Source organism: Phyllopteryx taeniolatus, chromosome 16 (genome assembly GCF_024500385.1).
Source record: "Phyllopteryx taeniolatus isolate TA_2022b chromosome 16, UOR_Ptae_1.2, whole genome shotgun sequence".
Lineage (NCBI taxonomy): Eukaryota > Metazoa > Chordata > Actinopteri > Syngnathiformes > Syngnathidae > Phyllopteryx > Phyllopteryx taeniolatus.
In genome coordinates this window covers 2,198,932-2,215,154 of record NC_084517.1, presented here as the reverse complement: position 1 = coordinate 2,215,154, position 16,223 = coordinate 2,198,932, and the positions used below count along the sequence as shown (strand labels likewise).

Sequence of the window (16,223 nt, the reverse complement as noted above, 5' to 3'; positions counted from 1 at the left end):
GGATGAACTTTAGCACAGAGTCCTGCCCTCAACCTGACAGAACAGCTTTGGGTTGATTTTTGAGTGGACAGTGAGCCAAGGCCTTCTCGTCCAACATCAGTGTGTGACCCCACAAATATAATATGCTCCTGCAATAATGGACAAAAATTCCCCAAACTCACTGCAAAGGGTAGAATATGTAAAAGGTGTGTGCCGCTTATCCTCACTAGGGTCATGGGCGTGCTGGAGCCTATCCCAGCTGACTCTGGGCGAGCGGTGTGGTACACCCTCAACTGGTCGCCAGCCAATCGCAGGGCACATATAAACAAACAACCATTTGCACTCATTAGGGCAATTTAGAGTCTTCAGTTAACCTACCATGCATGTTTTTGGGATGTGAGAGGAAAACAGTACCCGGAGAAAACCCAAGCAGGCACGGGGAGTACATGCAAACACCACACAGGTGAGGCTGGATTTGAATCCGGGTCCTCAGAACTGTGAGGCAGATGTGGTAACCAGTCGTCCACCTGCTGTGAAAATGTGCAATAATGTGCAAAATAAATTATTAATGTAAAAAACATGGATTGTGTTTTTATTTATTTATATGTGTTTATTATGTAAATGCTCCTTTCATTATTTACTCACCATAATACTACAAAAATTAATTATTAGGAACAAAAATTGTTTTTTTACTTTTAATTTTGTTCTAGTTGTGGTGGCAGCGTGCAGCTGTCTGCTTGTGCTGCTCTGAAGGGGTCAGGGAGCTGGCTCCTGTCGTTCGCTTGAAAGAGTCGGCTCTTTGAGCTGTTTCGTTCGCGACCGACACATCACTACAATCTAGAGAAGTGCTATATAAAACCCATTTATCAATAGTAGGCCTGTGATGATAAAAATTTGTGAACAATATATTATCACACAAATTATTGCTGATAAATGATATTATTACCAACATTTTTGGAGACCAAATTGACCTCTAAACAGTGTTGCCACAGTTACCTTGAAAAAGTAACTTTGTTACTTTACTGATTACTTGCGCTAAAAAGTATAACTTAGTTACTTTTATGACTACTTGATTTCAAAAGTAATTAAGTTAGAAAAAAGTAACTTTTTAGTTACTTTCAGCAGCTGCCAAGTGGCAGTAATATCTCTTATCCACAGTACAAAAAAAGGATTATCTTAACCGTACCCATTACTTGGTAATTTACGCCACACAAGTTACAGAATCATGTCATCAACATGAACCAAAAACTTAAATATTAGTGTAGTTGATGCCACATTAAATCAGCAATTTATCCTGGTGAGGTGTTCTGGGCACGTCCCACCGGGAGGAGAGCCTGGGGACGAACCAGGAGACGCTGGCCTGTGAACGCCTCGGATAAAAATAACTTAAATGATTTTAGCAAATGGCTGCAATATAACAAAGAGTGAAAAATTTAAGGGGATCTGAATACTTTCCGTATCCACTGTATACCGAGGCTGGGTTGTTGGATTTCGGTTATTCATTTACAGTGTTGATAAATCCATATTTTCATACAGCTGACTCTCATGCAATTCATACAGGTGGGTTGTCATGAACGGAACAGCGGATAGGACCCAAAAATGCACGACTCCAAAACAGATGGGCAGTTTCCAAAAAGAGAGGTTTAATAGACGGGCATAGGTCGGTACACAGGCAGGCAATCCAAGAAAGGCAACAGTATCCAAAAACATGAGGCAAAGAGGCAAGGTCGATAATCGGAACAGGGTCAAGCCTTACTGTGGGTCTATGACGTGGAAACAAGGAATGCTGGAACGCGACAACAAGGTACAATGAACTGGCAACGAGAGGGAATGAGACACGAGGTTAAATACAATAGGTAATTAGGGTGAACGAGGCACAGGTGGTGAAGATGCTCACAGGAGCAGGTGTGTGTGAAACAGGGAGGGGGCGACAAAACCCGGAACACACACACACATGACAAGGGTGCGTTGTCTTGTTGATAATATTAAGTCAGAGGCTGAAATTACAGGTTGCTGGATGAGCATAGGGAAATGTCCTACTGCGGCAATGTACTTCCTGCGGCTTGTGAGAAAGCACGGCCTACCGCAGGAGCTGCTGAGGCAGTTCTACACAGCGGTCATCGAATCAGTCCTGTGTTCTTCCATCACAGTCTGGTTTGGTGCTGCTACAAAAAAGGACAAACTCCGACTGCAACGGACAATCAAAACTGCTGAAAAGATTGTCGGTTCCCCCCTACCCACCCTTGAGGACTTGCATGCTGCCAGAACTAAGACAAGAGCGTGAAAAATCCTCTCGGACCCTCTACATCCCGGTCACCAGCTCTTCCAAATTTACCTATATCCCCTGATTCTCTCTATCATGTCAATGTTTTCCATCATTCGATGCCTGAAAGGGCCATCCGGCATTGGGATGAGACGTAAGTGACCTGATATTGCTCTGCGCACATTATGTTGAGCACAGACCTGACATTCAGGCCCTGGTAGCAGGGCGGTAGTCCAGCCTCGACATTTTCACGTTTAGTGGTATAATAAGCTAGAGGCTGATTCCCTATTGGCGTATCCTACATCAATACTGCACAAGCATATCCAGATTTTTCTGCCTCATACAACAGGAAACGTTTAGAATAGTCCGGGTTGCCAAGCGTCGGAGCCTGCTGTAAGTCTTGTTTGAGAGCTAGGAAACTGTGCGTGTGCGGGTCCGGAACTACGGAAGTCACAGCGTCAACAGTGGCATTGATAGTGCGCAGATCATGCACAAGTCGATAATCAGGAGATCGAGGTTTTGGCACTGGATAAATTGGAGTATTGCATTGTTGTAATTAGAACACCGGCAGCTAGTAGGGATTTTGGTTGCACATATGAGGAGGAAGGCAGCAGTAAAGCTTTACCTGGATGCTACAGGGAGTGTGGTTTCAAAGATCCCAGACAAGAAGAAGTGTGTTTTATATTATGCTCTTGTTTTTCCTGGACAAGGTCCTGGTGCACCTCTCTTGCCAGTGGCAGACATGCTAACCAATGACCACACTGTCCCCTCTGTAGCCTACTGGCTGTTGCGTTTTCTAGACAATCTCAAAATTCACTGTGCTGACAGTAACTCATGTGGAGACAGACTACAGCTGGGCACTAATTCAGGCTGTTCTTCAACAAAGACAGCATTTATGCCGACCCGAGGAGGTGTCATGCAATTTGCCAGCTCAGACGGAAGTGGAAGACAATAAAAAGATATACTGTACTCCATATCTGATCTGCCCATGTGATTAAGGTCAACACGTGTAATCTGCAAGCATGTAACAGACAAGGGACACAAAGACTTTCTAACCTTTGTCTTTGCAAGGTTGCAAAACGGTGAAAATCTGAATGAAGGCATCCTGATCTTCAGGGCCATTTGCGTTCTTTTGCGTGGCAAGACCAACACACCAGTAGTAAGGAACAATATGCATACACTTCAACAACTCTTCTGTCAGGTCAAGTGTGACTCTCTATCAGAAGAACCTGTTGACACCAGGAACTTTGATGACCTTGGAGAGTCCAGATCAATTATAGGCAGATATCCCTTCATGCAAAATTTCCAGCGTGTCTCAGAAGAGTCTGCAGCAACCATTGATTCTGTGGTAAAGTCACCTGAAGAAAACTTGTACTCCTGCCCTGGCTTAACAAGACTCCAACTGGACACATATATGTCCATATTTTCCCTGTGAAGTGGGTTGATGTTAGGTGACTTAAAACGCCATGCTGCTGATATGGACCCAAATCCAGAAAGCACACAAGCGACAGGTTCTGTAAGAGAAACAAATTGGCATGTAGAGGATTGGTTTGGCATTGTTAAAAATAACATCCTTCAAAAAATGAAATAGAAACGTCCAGGAACCTTCATCTGGAAAATGTACACGTCTTGATCGCCTGATTTCAAAGGCTCTTAATATGAAGGACATTAGCTTTTCAGATGAGACATGGTGCAAAAAGGAAGATCAGACTGAGGTTAAAACCACTACCAAGTCCAAATACAACAGAGTTTCTACTACAATGCCTGTAGCGAAAAAGAAAAGGTGCTTAAAGAGAAAGAGAGCCTGTCGTGCAGGTGCTTCTAACAACATTGAGGAAAAAAAAGAATTCTATGCCAACTCAGAGGATGAGGCCATTGGACCAGGGAAGAGGAGGCCACTATGCCAGCACCCCAAAAGACATGCATAGGCCTCAATAGAGGGGCTGTAAACCAAACAATGAAGGAACTCTCCATTAACCCTGTGAAATCAGACGAGACCAAAAAAAGTTAGTGTTCGCTGTCATGAAACCTCAGTCAGCTCACATGCCCAAGGGTCAGAGGTATGTTTTCAATTTCTTTGTTTCTACATCTTCATATTTATTTATTTTATGTATGTATTTATTTTTGGGGCGAGGGACAGTGGCAGTTAATGAACATGTTACTATGTACACATCATGTCATGTTGTAGCCAAGGGCTAATTTCCACCTCTCTCTGAGATACTTATCACACAAATATACAGGGACAACTTGACAAATGCAGAGTACTGATGATGGGCACCACACAGGCTTGAGGAGAACATGGTAACTCCACCAAAAAAGGCAATAGCAAAGGCTGTAACTAAACACGACCTTCTGGCTGTGTGGCAACAGTACTTGCGACTTGACTATGAACATGTCTATTCTGTTATGGGAATTATTGTTTTCAAAGATCCCTGGTAGCCGACTGGTTAGATCGTCTGCCTCACAGTTCTGAGGACCAGGGTTCAATCCCCGGCCCCGCCTGTGTGGAGTTTGCATGTTCTCCCCGTGCCTGTGTGGGTTTTCTCCGGGCACTCCGCTTTCCTCCCACATCCCAAAAACATGCATGTTAGGTTAATTGACAACTCTAAATTGCCCGTAGGTGTGAATGTGAGTGCAAATGGTTGTTTATTTATGTGTGCCCTGCAATTGGCTGGCAACCAGTTCAGGGTGTACCCCGCCTCCGACCCGATGATAGCTGGGATTGGCTCCAGTACGCCCGTGACCCTAGTGAGGAGAAGCGGCTCAGAAAATGGATGGAAGATCCCTTGTGTGGTATATGTACAAATATTTGGTATATCAACTAAAAAAGATTTGCAACTTTGTTTTTCAAATAGGTGTGCTTTGATCAGTACGATGGTGTTATTGGTTTTATGAACGTCCAAAACGAGCAATGGAGGTTTGTGGCGAGTAAAATACTGTAAATATACACACAAAAGTTTGGACTAGAGTTTTTGTGAATTTAATGGTGCAGTCATCATTTTCTCAGGTATGTATTCTAAATGAATTTTTATGTGCATCCTTGGAAAGTACCTTTATGCTGTATAACAAGACAAATATTTATGGTTGATCCTGCTGATCCTAGCTCAGATCTTAAAGTGTCCGAGGAGGCAGCTAAACGCTTCCGGTAAGAATTGTTTCACTTAGTAGGCATACATGTTTTTATAGTAGTTTCTCTTACTTACTTGCTTACTGACCTTTGTCATTTTCAGACTACTATATTTAATCTAATGACAGCAATCTCATTTCAACAGTCACCTATGGCCCAGTACACATAAAAAATAATCACCATTGTCATCATAATCATAATAATAAGCTATAAGATCAATCATGATTTATCAATGTAACAAGTTGGACCAGAAGTCTTTTGACCAGAAGTCTTTTACCTCACACACAATTCCTGCCGTCAGCAAAAACAAACAAACTGTTACTGCATATACATTTTTAGTGACAACAAATCCAGCCGAGATTTAATTTTTTTTTTTACAGACAGACACGACACTCGCTACTTTTATTTGTTAATTATTACACATTTATCAACTATTTCGTGCGCAAGGCTTCGACTTCCGCATTGGGAGCTGTTTGCACCAATCCAGTTTAAGCGTTAGTGACGTTTAAGTCTAGTTCACCAATCAAACGACACAAGAAAGTCACATGACCTCACACAACGTCTTCTATTGGGCTTCCCGGGCATGAGTGTTAACCCTAGATAACGCAGGCCGGCTAATTGTCGTGCCTACGTGGCGGCCATTTTGGGAAGGTCACCGTTACTTTTTATTATTATTATTTGTTTGTCTGTCACCTTTTTCATGCCTTTGGTGTTTGCATGTCAGTTTTTTCGACTTTTTTTTTTCACACATTGCCAGGTAGCTTTGAATATTTTTTTTTCTTTAATAAATAAATTCACCATTTATTTAAAAACTGCTTTTTATGTTTACTTGGCTTATCTTTGTCTGATATTCACATATGTTTAAAAATTAAAGTGGGGAAACTGCAAAATAAAACAAAAAAAAAGAATTTGAGAAGGGGGCAAATACCTTTTCACAGCACTGTATCTGTACTTATAGTTAACTATAGCGTGAGTAATTTTTCCACCTCTGCCTACATTGTCTGTACAGAACCAATGTTGCTCACATAAACATGTCATATACCATAACTATTACAGTAATAAAGGCTAGGAATGCCACTCATCCAGTTTCTCTAATGGTATCCATATTAGAGTTGCAGGTGTGCTGGAGCCTATCACAGTTAACTTGGGACGAGAGGAAGGGTATACCCTGGACTGGTTGCCAGCCATTCACAGGGCACATAATGTATACACAAACAACCATTTGTACTCACTTTCACACATAAGGACAATTTAGAGCCTTCAATGAACCTAACATGACGTATGTTTTTAGAATGAGGAGGAAATTCTAGGCCAGAGTCCGGATTCCAAACTGTGAGGCGGATGTGCTAACCACTTGTCCACTATGCAGACTGTGAGCAATCTATTGTTGGCAAAAACCTATGAGAGTGTGCAATTGCTTAGGAGTGCGTGACATCACAGCAGGGGTGAGGCTTCAAGATTTCCTGTCAGTGTGTCGCAGACTGAGACAGAGACAGGCATAGAACACAAGGCAGAATGAAGAAGGTTGACAAGGTGGATAAAGGCAGCGGTGGTGGAAAGTCAGGAATTAAGAAAGAGAAAGTTCAGGTATGTGACCTGACCACAACAAATGATGACACTTACATTTTTCAACGTTGCCGGTTTCTCTTAAATGTTTTTCTCTAGAGTTAGAAAGTAAAGCTAGAAAGACATAACATTGTCATATCAATTAAGTTTTTAGATTGAGATTTTTGCCCATCAATGATGGTATTTTCAGCAACTTTGAGTATCGAAAATTACTTTAAGTCCCATCTATTATTATTATTATGATTGTTATTATTATTGAGTCACTGATGGTGTAGTGGTACAATCGCCTGACTTTGGTGCAGGCAGCGTGGGTTCAGTTCCCACTCAGTGACGGTGTGAATGTGAGTCTGAATGGTTGTCCGTGTCTATATGTGCCCTGTGACTGACTGGCGACCAGTTCAGGGTGTAGTCCGCCTTTCGCCCGAAGTCAGCTGGGATAGGCTCCAGCGTCCCGCGACCCTAACCAGGATAAGCGGTGTTGAAAATGGATGGATGGATTATTATTATTATTATACATCGCATATTTTTGCACATTGCACACAAACAAATACACACAAGGGAAATTAACATCGATATTTCCCAATTATATTGTAGCTGTCGAAGTAAAGCATTAGAGAAATGTTATTCCAGTAGTAAACACAGCAGAGATACACTGTTACAAAATATGACTATATTTAATTATATTATATAAAAAAAATTTTTTTTAAATAATACAAATATTTATAATGAATGACAGTACATTTGAGAAGGTTAGGGTCAGGGTTATTATGTTTTTTTTTAAACGACAATCAGATTTCTTTGTCGCACTAAACGAACCTTGAAATTGACTAATTTCAGTACGGTACACCATTAATAGGAAGAGGAAAAGAAATTAAGCAATTTTTTTTCTATGCAATTGTATTTCGTCAATCAATTGTAATAAGTAAGTAGTAATCCCTTTAGAGTCCATGTTTGGTTTATTTTGGAGTACAATACAGTATAACATTTATATTCTACAAATGTGATGTGGAAGGCCAGCCTTATATAAATGAGTAAAAAAAGTTTGGAAAAGCAAATGGAGGACAGCAAAAGTGGGTGGGCAAACGGGTTGAACCAGTCCTCATTCATTGTGAGTCCTGATGACTCTCTTCTTCTTTATTAAACACAATCACATGTACTATTGTTGGAGGCCTTGCACTCATGTCACAACTTGAATGGCATTGAGTTTTCTTCCTGCTTGTCCTCCACTCACCTCTCTTCTTTTTTCCTGCTTGAACATCAACGGCTGCTTGCTCACATTACAATTTGTCTTTCTTTCTTTTTTAGATTTGTGCTCTCTCTTCACTCAATCCCTTATGTGTGTCTGGTTTCAGGATCTTCAATTTTATGTGAACCACTATAGTTTAACATGTGAAACCGGCAGTGTCCACACTGGCTAAACTCCAATAGAGACCGTTCAACTGGCCTTTGGTGATGAATTATAATGTCTTTATAGATTGTATTACATCATTTGTTCAATGCAGTCTGAAACATTATTTATTGTCATGGACTCTAATCTAAGTTTTATATTCTGTATATATCCATTTTCAATTTCAAAAATGAAACCCATATATACAGCAGATTCACCACATAGAGAATGAACGATTTCATTTAAAAAGATAAAATAAAATCGCGACCAAGAAATTACTGTATTAAATTCTGAAATAACCTCCATCCATCCATCCATCCATCCATCCATCCATCCATCTTGGCAGATGTCTGCATTGAAATGTTTGATTGTAAACATACTTGTTTTGTCCCTACAACACACAAACATAATGTTAAACCAATGTACAACATCTGAAAATTGACCTGCCAAGACAAGATGAAGATGGTTACACGTTTGTATCTCATGTCTTTATTACGGCTACGGCACAGAAATAGTTTCCAGATGAGGTTTATGGAAATAGCAATTGTATACATTATTGTTACCCTTTTATATTTAGAGAATTTCGCTGGTGCACATTCAAAAGTGCACCTGTTGATAAGTTTGAATTTGTACAGTGGTTACACTCACAAATGTGTCTGAGAAATGACTTTGAATTGATTTCAATGCTGATTTATTTTGGACTTGCTCCAACTGATCAAGACCCTTCTTTTTCTCAGAGTTGGATCCCCAAGCTCATCAAGAAGCGAGTGTGCACCACATTTGTTGAAGACTCTTTAAGGTAAATCTCTGTTGATATAAATGGGAAGAAAAAAAAAAAAACGTGATGCAGGAGTCACAGTGTTTTTTCTGTTTTGAAAACAGTTTGAATCTTGATTCTTAATGACCAACACTTGTGTTTCATGACATTTAATATTTTGTTTACAAGGGAAATGGTTCGTGTAACCTGCTCAGAGTGGTTTAAATGAAGCTCTGAACAGTGTGGCTGAAGCAGACCACACTTTGGACTTTGATTCTTAATGATCAGCCGCAGTCAAATTGATTGAATTTATTTATTATTATTATTATTGTTTAATGATATGATATGGTTGGAATGGTGTCCGACTGGTTAGCACATCTGCCCTCACAGTTCTGAGGACCCGAGTTCAAATCCAGCCTCGTACCTGGAGAAAACCCACACAGGCAGGGGGAGGACACGCAAACTCCAAAGAAAGACCAGATTGGAACCTGGGACCTCAGAACTTTGAGGCGGATGTGCTAACCAGTCATCCACACCATGTTGCGTTATTGTTAATGTTACTGTATGTAATGTTCGAATATATCCGATTACAGTATATTTAGCCACACAGAGACCGGTCATTACGGTTTCATTGAAGACTGTTCATTGTCCCAAGGTGTCAGTTTTGAATTGTTGTTTGTCTATTGTGGCTGACAACCAGTCCAAGGTGTACCCTGCCTCTCGCCCATAATCAGCTGGGATAGGCTCCAGCGCTCCTGCGAACCTAATGAGGATAATTAGTCTACAAAATGGATGGATACATAATATTTACTTTACCTTTTGAATTTGCAATGAGGTGTATTTTATAATCCTTCGACAAACACACACAATGAGCCAGTGAGGTCAAGTAAAGGTTTTGGAGCATTTGTGATGTTAACAAACAAAATAACAGCATGTGCATCCATGTTTGTGTGTGTTGTGTGTCAGTAATGGAGTCCTCTGTCAGTGCGGTCATGTGCGGAACGTGCATAATATCTTGGACACAATGGACTCCAGCGGGGCTGCGATCGTCACCCAGTGGGACAGTCAGCAGCATACCACCGAGTCTACCACCGATGCCTTCGGAGAGCTGGAGTTTGCTGGCGCCGGTCACCGACACAGTTATGTGAGTGGCATCAAACACAGGCTTGTCATTGATGATGGACCAGCACACTGCTTGACAGTAGTCACTGTTTTCAGAGACTGACAGCATAGGAATTTAAACTCACGTGTTGAGCCCAACCCTTAAGCAGGAACATGCATTCATACAGTTATGCTATGCTATATGGTGTATGACATAGAAGTCGTCACCATTGCTGTCATCACTCATGCTGTCTTTTATTCTGTGGTGTGACTCACATTGTGAACGCTGCGGTGAACCTATAACCTAGAGACAGACAAACAGTCACACATTTTACTTATCAAAATTCTTCTGTAATGATACTGTTGACTAACATTTAATTGCACAGTTTTTAACAAGCAAGGATACGTTTTCACAGAATTGTAAATAGAAATGGTGTTGTGGCATGAACTGAACGTCAAAGTCCTCTATGTCCGAGTCTGACACAGGGCCAGGTTAAAACAAACTGATGTTGAGAAAAGAGAGATTCCTCAAAAGTGGTCTTAAGACTCAATCTGAAGTACAGGGAGTCATGTTTACAACTCACAATTGTTGAGGCTCATTGTTGCGTCAGTTGAAATGATGAAAGCTTTACTGGTGGTACGAAGTGTTCTTTTGAATCTTTTTAAGTCTTCAACATAAACATCTTACACCTTAAGAGCCAGAAAATAAAACAAACATATGCCATCAGTCCATACAACCTCACATTTAGCTACATACAGATAAGGCATGATAAACGAAACTCAAACATCTCATCACAACCATAAATTATAAACAGATAAAACACATTTCTTTACCCTGTTGCCACTTCCAACTGGGCTACGCATCTTTAAACCGCTGTATTTGCTGTATTTGGTGTCTGTGAATCTTCATTTTCATTGCAAATTGTATTGGTATGTGCTGTTGATACGCCATCAAATCAGTCGTTAACCTTTTCTGTATGCCTTCAAATAAACATTTCAAGATGATAGCACATAGCAAATAAAACCGTTGACTTTTACACCCAATTTTGATGGCTCATGCGCTGCCCGGCGCAAACACCTCATTTATCCGGGCATGGCGCTTGCACTGGAGATTTATTAGAAATCTACTAGATAGATCTACTGCTTCACTAATCCTGATTCACTTGCATCACAGTCTCTAATTGAACATCATTGTTGTTGATGTCTTTGTACTGTCTAGTTTCTGCGGCTATCATGTGACACACAACCTCAGATCATCTACACCCTGATGACAACATATTGGGGTTTGCCCTCGCCCAATTTGGTGGTGTCAGTGGTGGGGGGCGAAGGCTGCGAGAACATCAAAACATGGGTGAGAGATGTCCTGAGAAACGGTCTGGTTAGGGCTGCACAGAGCACAGGTAAGAAAATCAGTAGAAACCAGCACATTAGCACATTAAATTTGTTTGGAGCTGTACACTGCAGCTCAGCGTACCTTTTGGTGTTGACATGATAGTACTTTTGTTTTTGAACTCCAGCTGTCGGTAGACAATGGCACACCTGAAGCCTAGTTGACAAACTCGGATGGAGAAACTCAGTGTGATGGCAGTTATTGTGTAAATTAGCTGAACTGCGACGTCCCATCCATCCATCCATTTTCTGTACCGCTTATCCTCACTAGGGTCGCGGGCGTGCTGGAGCCTATCACAGCTATCTTCGGGAGAGAGGCGGGGTACACCCTGAACTGGTCGCCAGCCAATCGCAGGGCACATAGAAACAAACAACCTTTCGCACTCACATTCACACCTAAGAGCAATTTAGTCTTCAATCAGCCTACCACGCATGTTTTTGGGATGTAGGAGGAAATCGGAGTGCACGGAGAAGACCCACGCAGGCACGGGGAGAACATGCAAACTCCACACAGGCGGGGCCGGGATTTGGGCTTACCGTGCCACTCTGTGACGTCCCAATTTGAAAAATTCAGAACAACTTGTTCACAGACACGTTTTGGGAATAAGCAGATTAAAAAAATATTTACTTGTTCACACCTGAAGCAGCCACTCTCGAGCAAGGGTGTCCAACGTATAGCCCGTGGCTAGAACTGATAGACTTTAGACTGATAGAACGGAATTGTTCTATCCGTCAGGCAAGTTTTAGTTAATTTATACATGTAGACTGTTATTTTGAAACTCATGCTCTTGTTTTGACACAAGCACTGTAGAACCAGAAGTGCTGTGAGTTGCGTTATGTGACAGGCGTGATCCATATTCAGTAAGAGAGTGAGACTGTGTGAAGCAATGCCTCTATACAGTATGTATCATATCATGTATCGTTTGTCAAGTAATTTCATGTGCAAATGCACACGTGTGCAGGTCAAAACAAGTTTGTGAAGTTAATTGGGGACATGGGTTTATTAAAGCCTGCATAAAAATGTTTGACTCGCTGTGGCGGAGACCCCTGACAGGGAAAAGCTTAAAGTCACTTCTTTGGTGAGATGTAGGCTACAAGCTAATTTGATATATGCTAATAGTTGGAGAGGGTTTGCTCGTTGTTTGTGCTGACTAATGCTAACCTCATATAGATTCATCGTTTGTGTTTTCAGCTTTTTATGGCATTTGACTATTAAATAAGCACCTAATTGAAGTTTCTATTTTGCACTTACTGTGGATATGTATGTCCTTAATAGACATAGCTAATACATTTATTTTGTCTTCAATATTTAGTTTCACTCTGTCAATCGACCTGTATACATTTACAAGGTAGGGGGACAACTGTACGTTCATTCTGAAAAGTTCCCACTTTAGTTTGTATGTTGCGATGACTCAAGAATGATCAAGAAACAAAACATAAATTTATTCACAAAACCTGTATTAGTCCCTTAGTTTAACAATGTTTCACTTGATGCTGAGGGGAAATGTTCAAATATCAATTTGATTAAAGTTAAAATAAAATAAAATAAAACAGCATCATGGTTTCATAGTTTCCACTCCTGTCCATTCCCGGTGACTTTGTTGTCATAGTTCCCGCTGCCGCCTGATCCTGATGTCCTTCGCTCTTGCCCCTGCCCAATCCCGTGATTGATGGTGTAATTCACACCCAGTGAGAATCCCGAAAAATGTCAGCCTCTAGTACACATCCAACATGTTGTTGTGCACACCCAAAATTTCTCATTGCAAAGCCAATCAAAGCAGGCGGCCCAGAGCGTGTAGAAGTAGCAAAATAATTTTGTTGAGCAGGCAGGGTTTAAATACTGTAGACGTGTAAGTACAAGTCAAGGTAGTTGAGCTAATTGAGTGTGGCTCGCAGGTGGAACAGGGCAGAGGCCAACGAATGAAACGATACTGACTGGCAAGGTGTGGTGAATTTGCTGAGGAGGTGGGTGTGGTAAAATTTTGCAAAGTGAAAAAACATGTATAATGAATACAATTTGATAATGATGAGCAACAAACTTCCTTGGTTTGAGAGAGGTAAAGAAGTAATTGGGAACATTTTGTAAAACTGTAAAAAAAAAAAAAAAAAGAAAAAAAATACATATTATATCCTGGACCTGTCTGGTGTGTTTCTTGGGCTTCTTTGTTCACTTTTTAATGTTCTATGAAACACTTCTGAGGGCTTCACAGAAAAATGCTATTTAAACTGTTGGTTACTCTATGCAACATACCTTAGAAAAACTGACAAATTTAGACAGCGCCCCATTCATTTTCAATTGGAGTTCATTTGTAGTCTTTGGAGAATTGTGTCACCATGGTAACAAAAAAGTAAAACAATAAAAAATGAAAAGTCTGAATGCGAGCACGGCCGAGACACATCTTTTGAGGCCTCATTTGTACGATAAATGGTGTGGGCTGTATTTTGTTTGAAAAACATGGCAATGATAAATAAGTAAATGATAAAGAATTAGCTACTGTATGTATAAGAGGATGCTTAACTCCACTAAGCACTTCAGTCAAGTTTCAAGTTTTTTAGGATCCCAATTAGTCTTCACCATGGTGTAGACTATTTTTCCTGGGGTCCAAGTCAGTGCTTGCTCTGAAGCAGGCCCATATATCACCTGAGTCATGACGCTGAAAATGGTGACGTGGAACAGAATGTAGTCAATCAAAGATGAGACTGACAATCACAGAAACAACCGTAAATGAAATAAAAAATGTCAATGTCGTTTTACTGTATAAGTGGGTTATCCAGACGGCAAGAAGTGTTTACCAAGCAAGACTTTTTATTCTAAACTATTTCCGCCTAAATTCCCTTCGGCATCACTCGGCAAAGATCGACTCATACCCGGAAGTGTCTGCCTGTCTTTGTTTTTGTGAGATCAGATGTGATCACGCGAGATTTTGAGATCGGTGGCAGAACAGAATCTTTGTGTGCGGTGTTCTGTGTTGAGATTATCGGAGTACACAACACGCAATATGACCAAAAGTGTTAAATGCATGACTTTTTTTTCTTTATGTGTGGGGTCTCTCACGGATAAGAAAAGCTTTACGATCCTTATGTGTGTACCAGGCCTAAATGAAATCTGTGAAGTAGCAACCAATTATTGTATTAGCATAAAAATTGCCAAGTTTCATATATGCAATTCAATGTCAAATTTGTGAAACTGCAGGTATTTTATTTGCCCATTTGAGGTCCCCATCCACCAACACAACACAAGCACGTGCCTATTTGGCATGCCCTGTGAAGGGCGGATATGGTGTGAACAGGCGATTTATTGGGTCAACCATTTGCGCCGTTCCTGGCAATGTAATCAGCAAAAAGCATTATGGGTACCTAGTGTTCATTGCAGTGATGTTTTAACAACAGTACTGTAGCTGCCTGTGAATATTCTCATTCATCAAGGTCATTTCATTCTTAGGGCATTGAATCGATCGCAACTGGACCGGACATCTGACAAACAGTTCATGTGACAAGGCTTAGTTAGGACGCACTAGCCAGTGTTTGTGTGGAAAAACTCAACTATTTATGCGATGCTATTGAGCAAAAATTGTTGAGTTTTTCCCACACAAACCCTGGCTAACGAAGCCTTGCGTGAACTGGTGAAGCCTGCTTGGATGAGAGACGAAACATCTTCCAAGACAAATAGAACAGTCCAGTTGCGATCGATTCAATGCCCTGAGAAGCACTGTCGTTGTAGAAAATCAAGCTAAATGTTGCTCCTTACTTGCATTTGTTCCTGTCTATATGGTTATGAGTGTGCGCACTAGCTATTTGGCCAGTTAAGGTTTTTATTTGTGAATTTATTTCATGAAAGTCTGACTCTGGCTTACAGTTACTTTTCAGTCATGGCTGGCGACCAGTTCAGGGTGTACCCCGGCTCGCGGCCGAAGATAGCTGGGATACGCTTCAGCACGCCCGCGACCCTAGTGAGGATAAGTGGTTCGTGACATGGATTGACTTTTAAGTCATGTTCTTTGCACCCTCAAACAATTTGGTGATTTACCAAAACTATGAGTTGCATATGCTCTTTATATTACATTGAATCATATATTCTTTTTCTGCTAAAATCAAGAGCCCAGTTGACCTTATGTGAGTGTTTGCTGTCACATTTAAATCATTTAGGCTATAAAGCTGACTGTATCAGCGATGTGCAGAATAATAACTGCAACCACTGCCCTTTAAAAAAAAAACAATCTGCCATGCCCTAAATCCACAATAAATTAACCGTGATAAAACGAGTGATTACTGAATACGCTTTTATACCTTGATTTTAATGTTAAATCCCCGCCACTTTTTTACTCATGTTATCCAGGGGCCTGGATCTTGACGGGAGGTCTCCGGGAAGGCGTGGCTCGCTGTGTAGGTGAGGCAGTGAGGGACCATGACGCTGCAGCACCGGCTCCCTCCAAAAAGAAAGTCATAGCTGTTGGACTTGCACCCTGGGGCGTTGTGCACAACAGGCAACAGCTTGTCAATGCACAGGTACTTCTTAATCGGTGTGCGTAGCAGTGTACTTGTTCTATCCTGCATGCACCCTGACTTCCCTTTGTTTCCTTCTTGACATTATTATAAAAAATGGTTTATTTCAGAAAAACGGAGCAAAATCAGGTTGTTTCATGTGATTGGACAT

The 16,223-nt window shown here is 41.0% G+C and overlaps 1 protein-coding gene across 2 annotated transcripts in view; it reads left to right on the top strand.

Moving 5' to 3' along the window:
• Positions 1-6,826: 6,826 nt before the first annotated feature.
• Positions 6,827-16,223, top strand: part of trpm4a (transient receptor potential cation channel, subfamily M, member 4a) — a 43,734-nt gene continuing 34,337 nt past the window's right edge. Inside the window, exons 1-5 of one of the 2 annotated variants that reach the window (XM_061748566.1) lie at positions 6,827-6,956; positions 9,060-9,121; positions 10,046-10,223; positions 11,400-11,580; positions 15,906-16,075. In XM_061748566.1, coding sequence (XP_061604550.1) covers positions 6,885-6,956; positions 9,060-9,121; positions 10,046-10,223; positions 11,400-11,580; positions 15,906-16,075 — 663 coding nt within the window. In that variant the 5' untranslated portion in view covers positions 6,827-6,884. Of the gene's footprint in view, positions 6,957-9,059; positions 9,122-10,045; positions 10,224-11,399; positions 11,581-15,425; positions 15,533-15,905; positions 16,076-16,223 lie in introns of those variants that run through there. The other variant, XM_061748567.1, reaches the window with a different exon arrangement.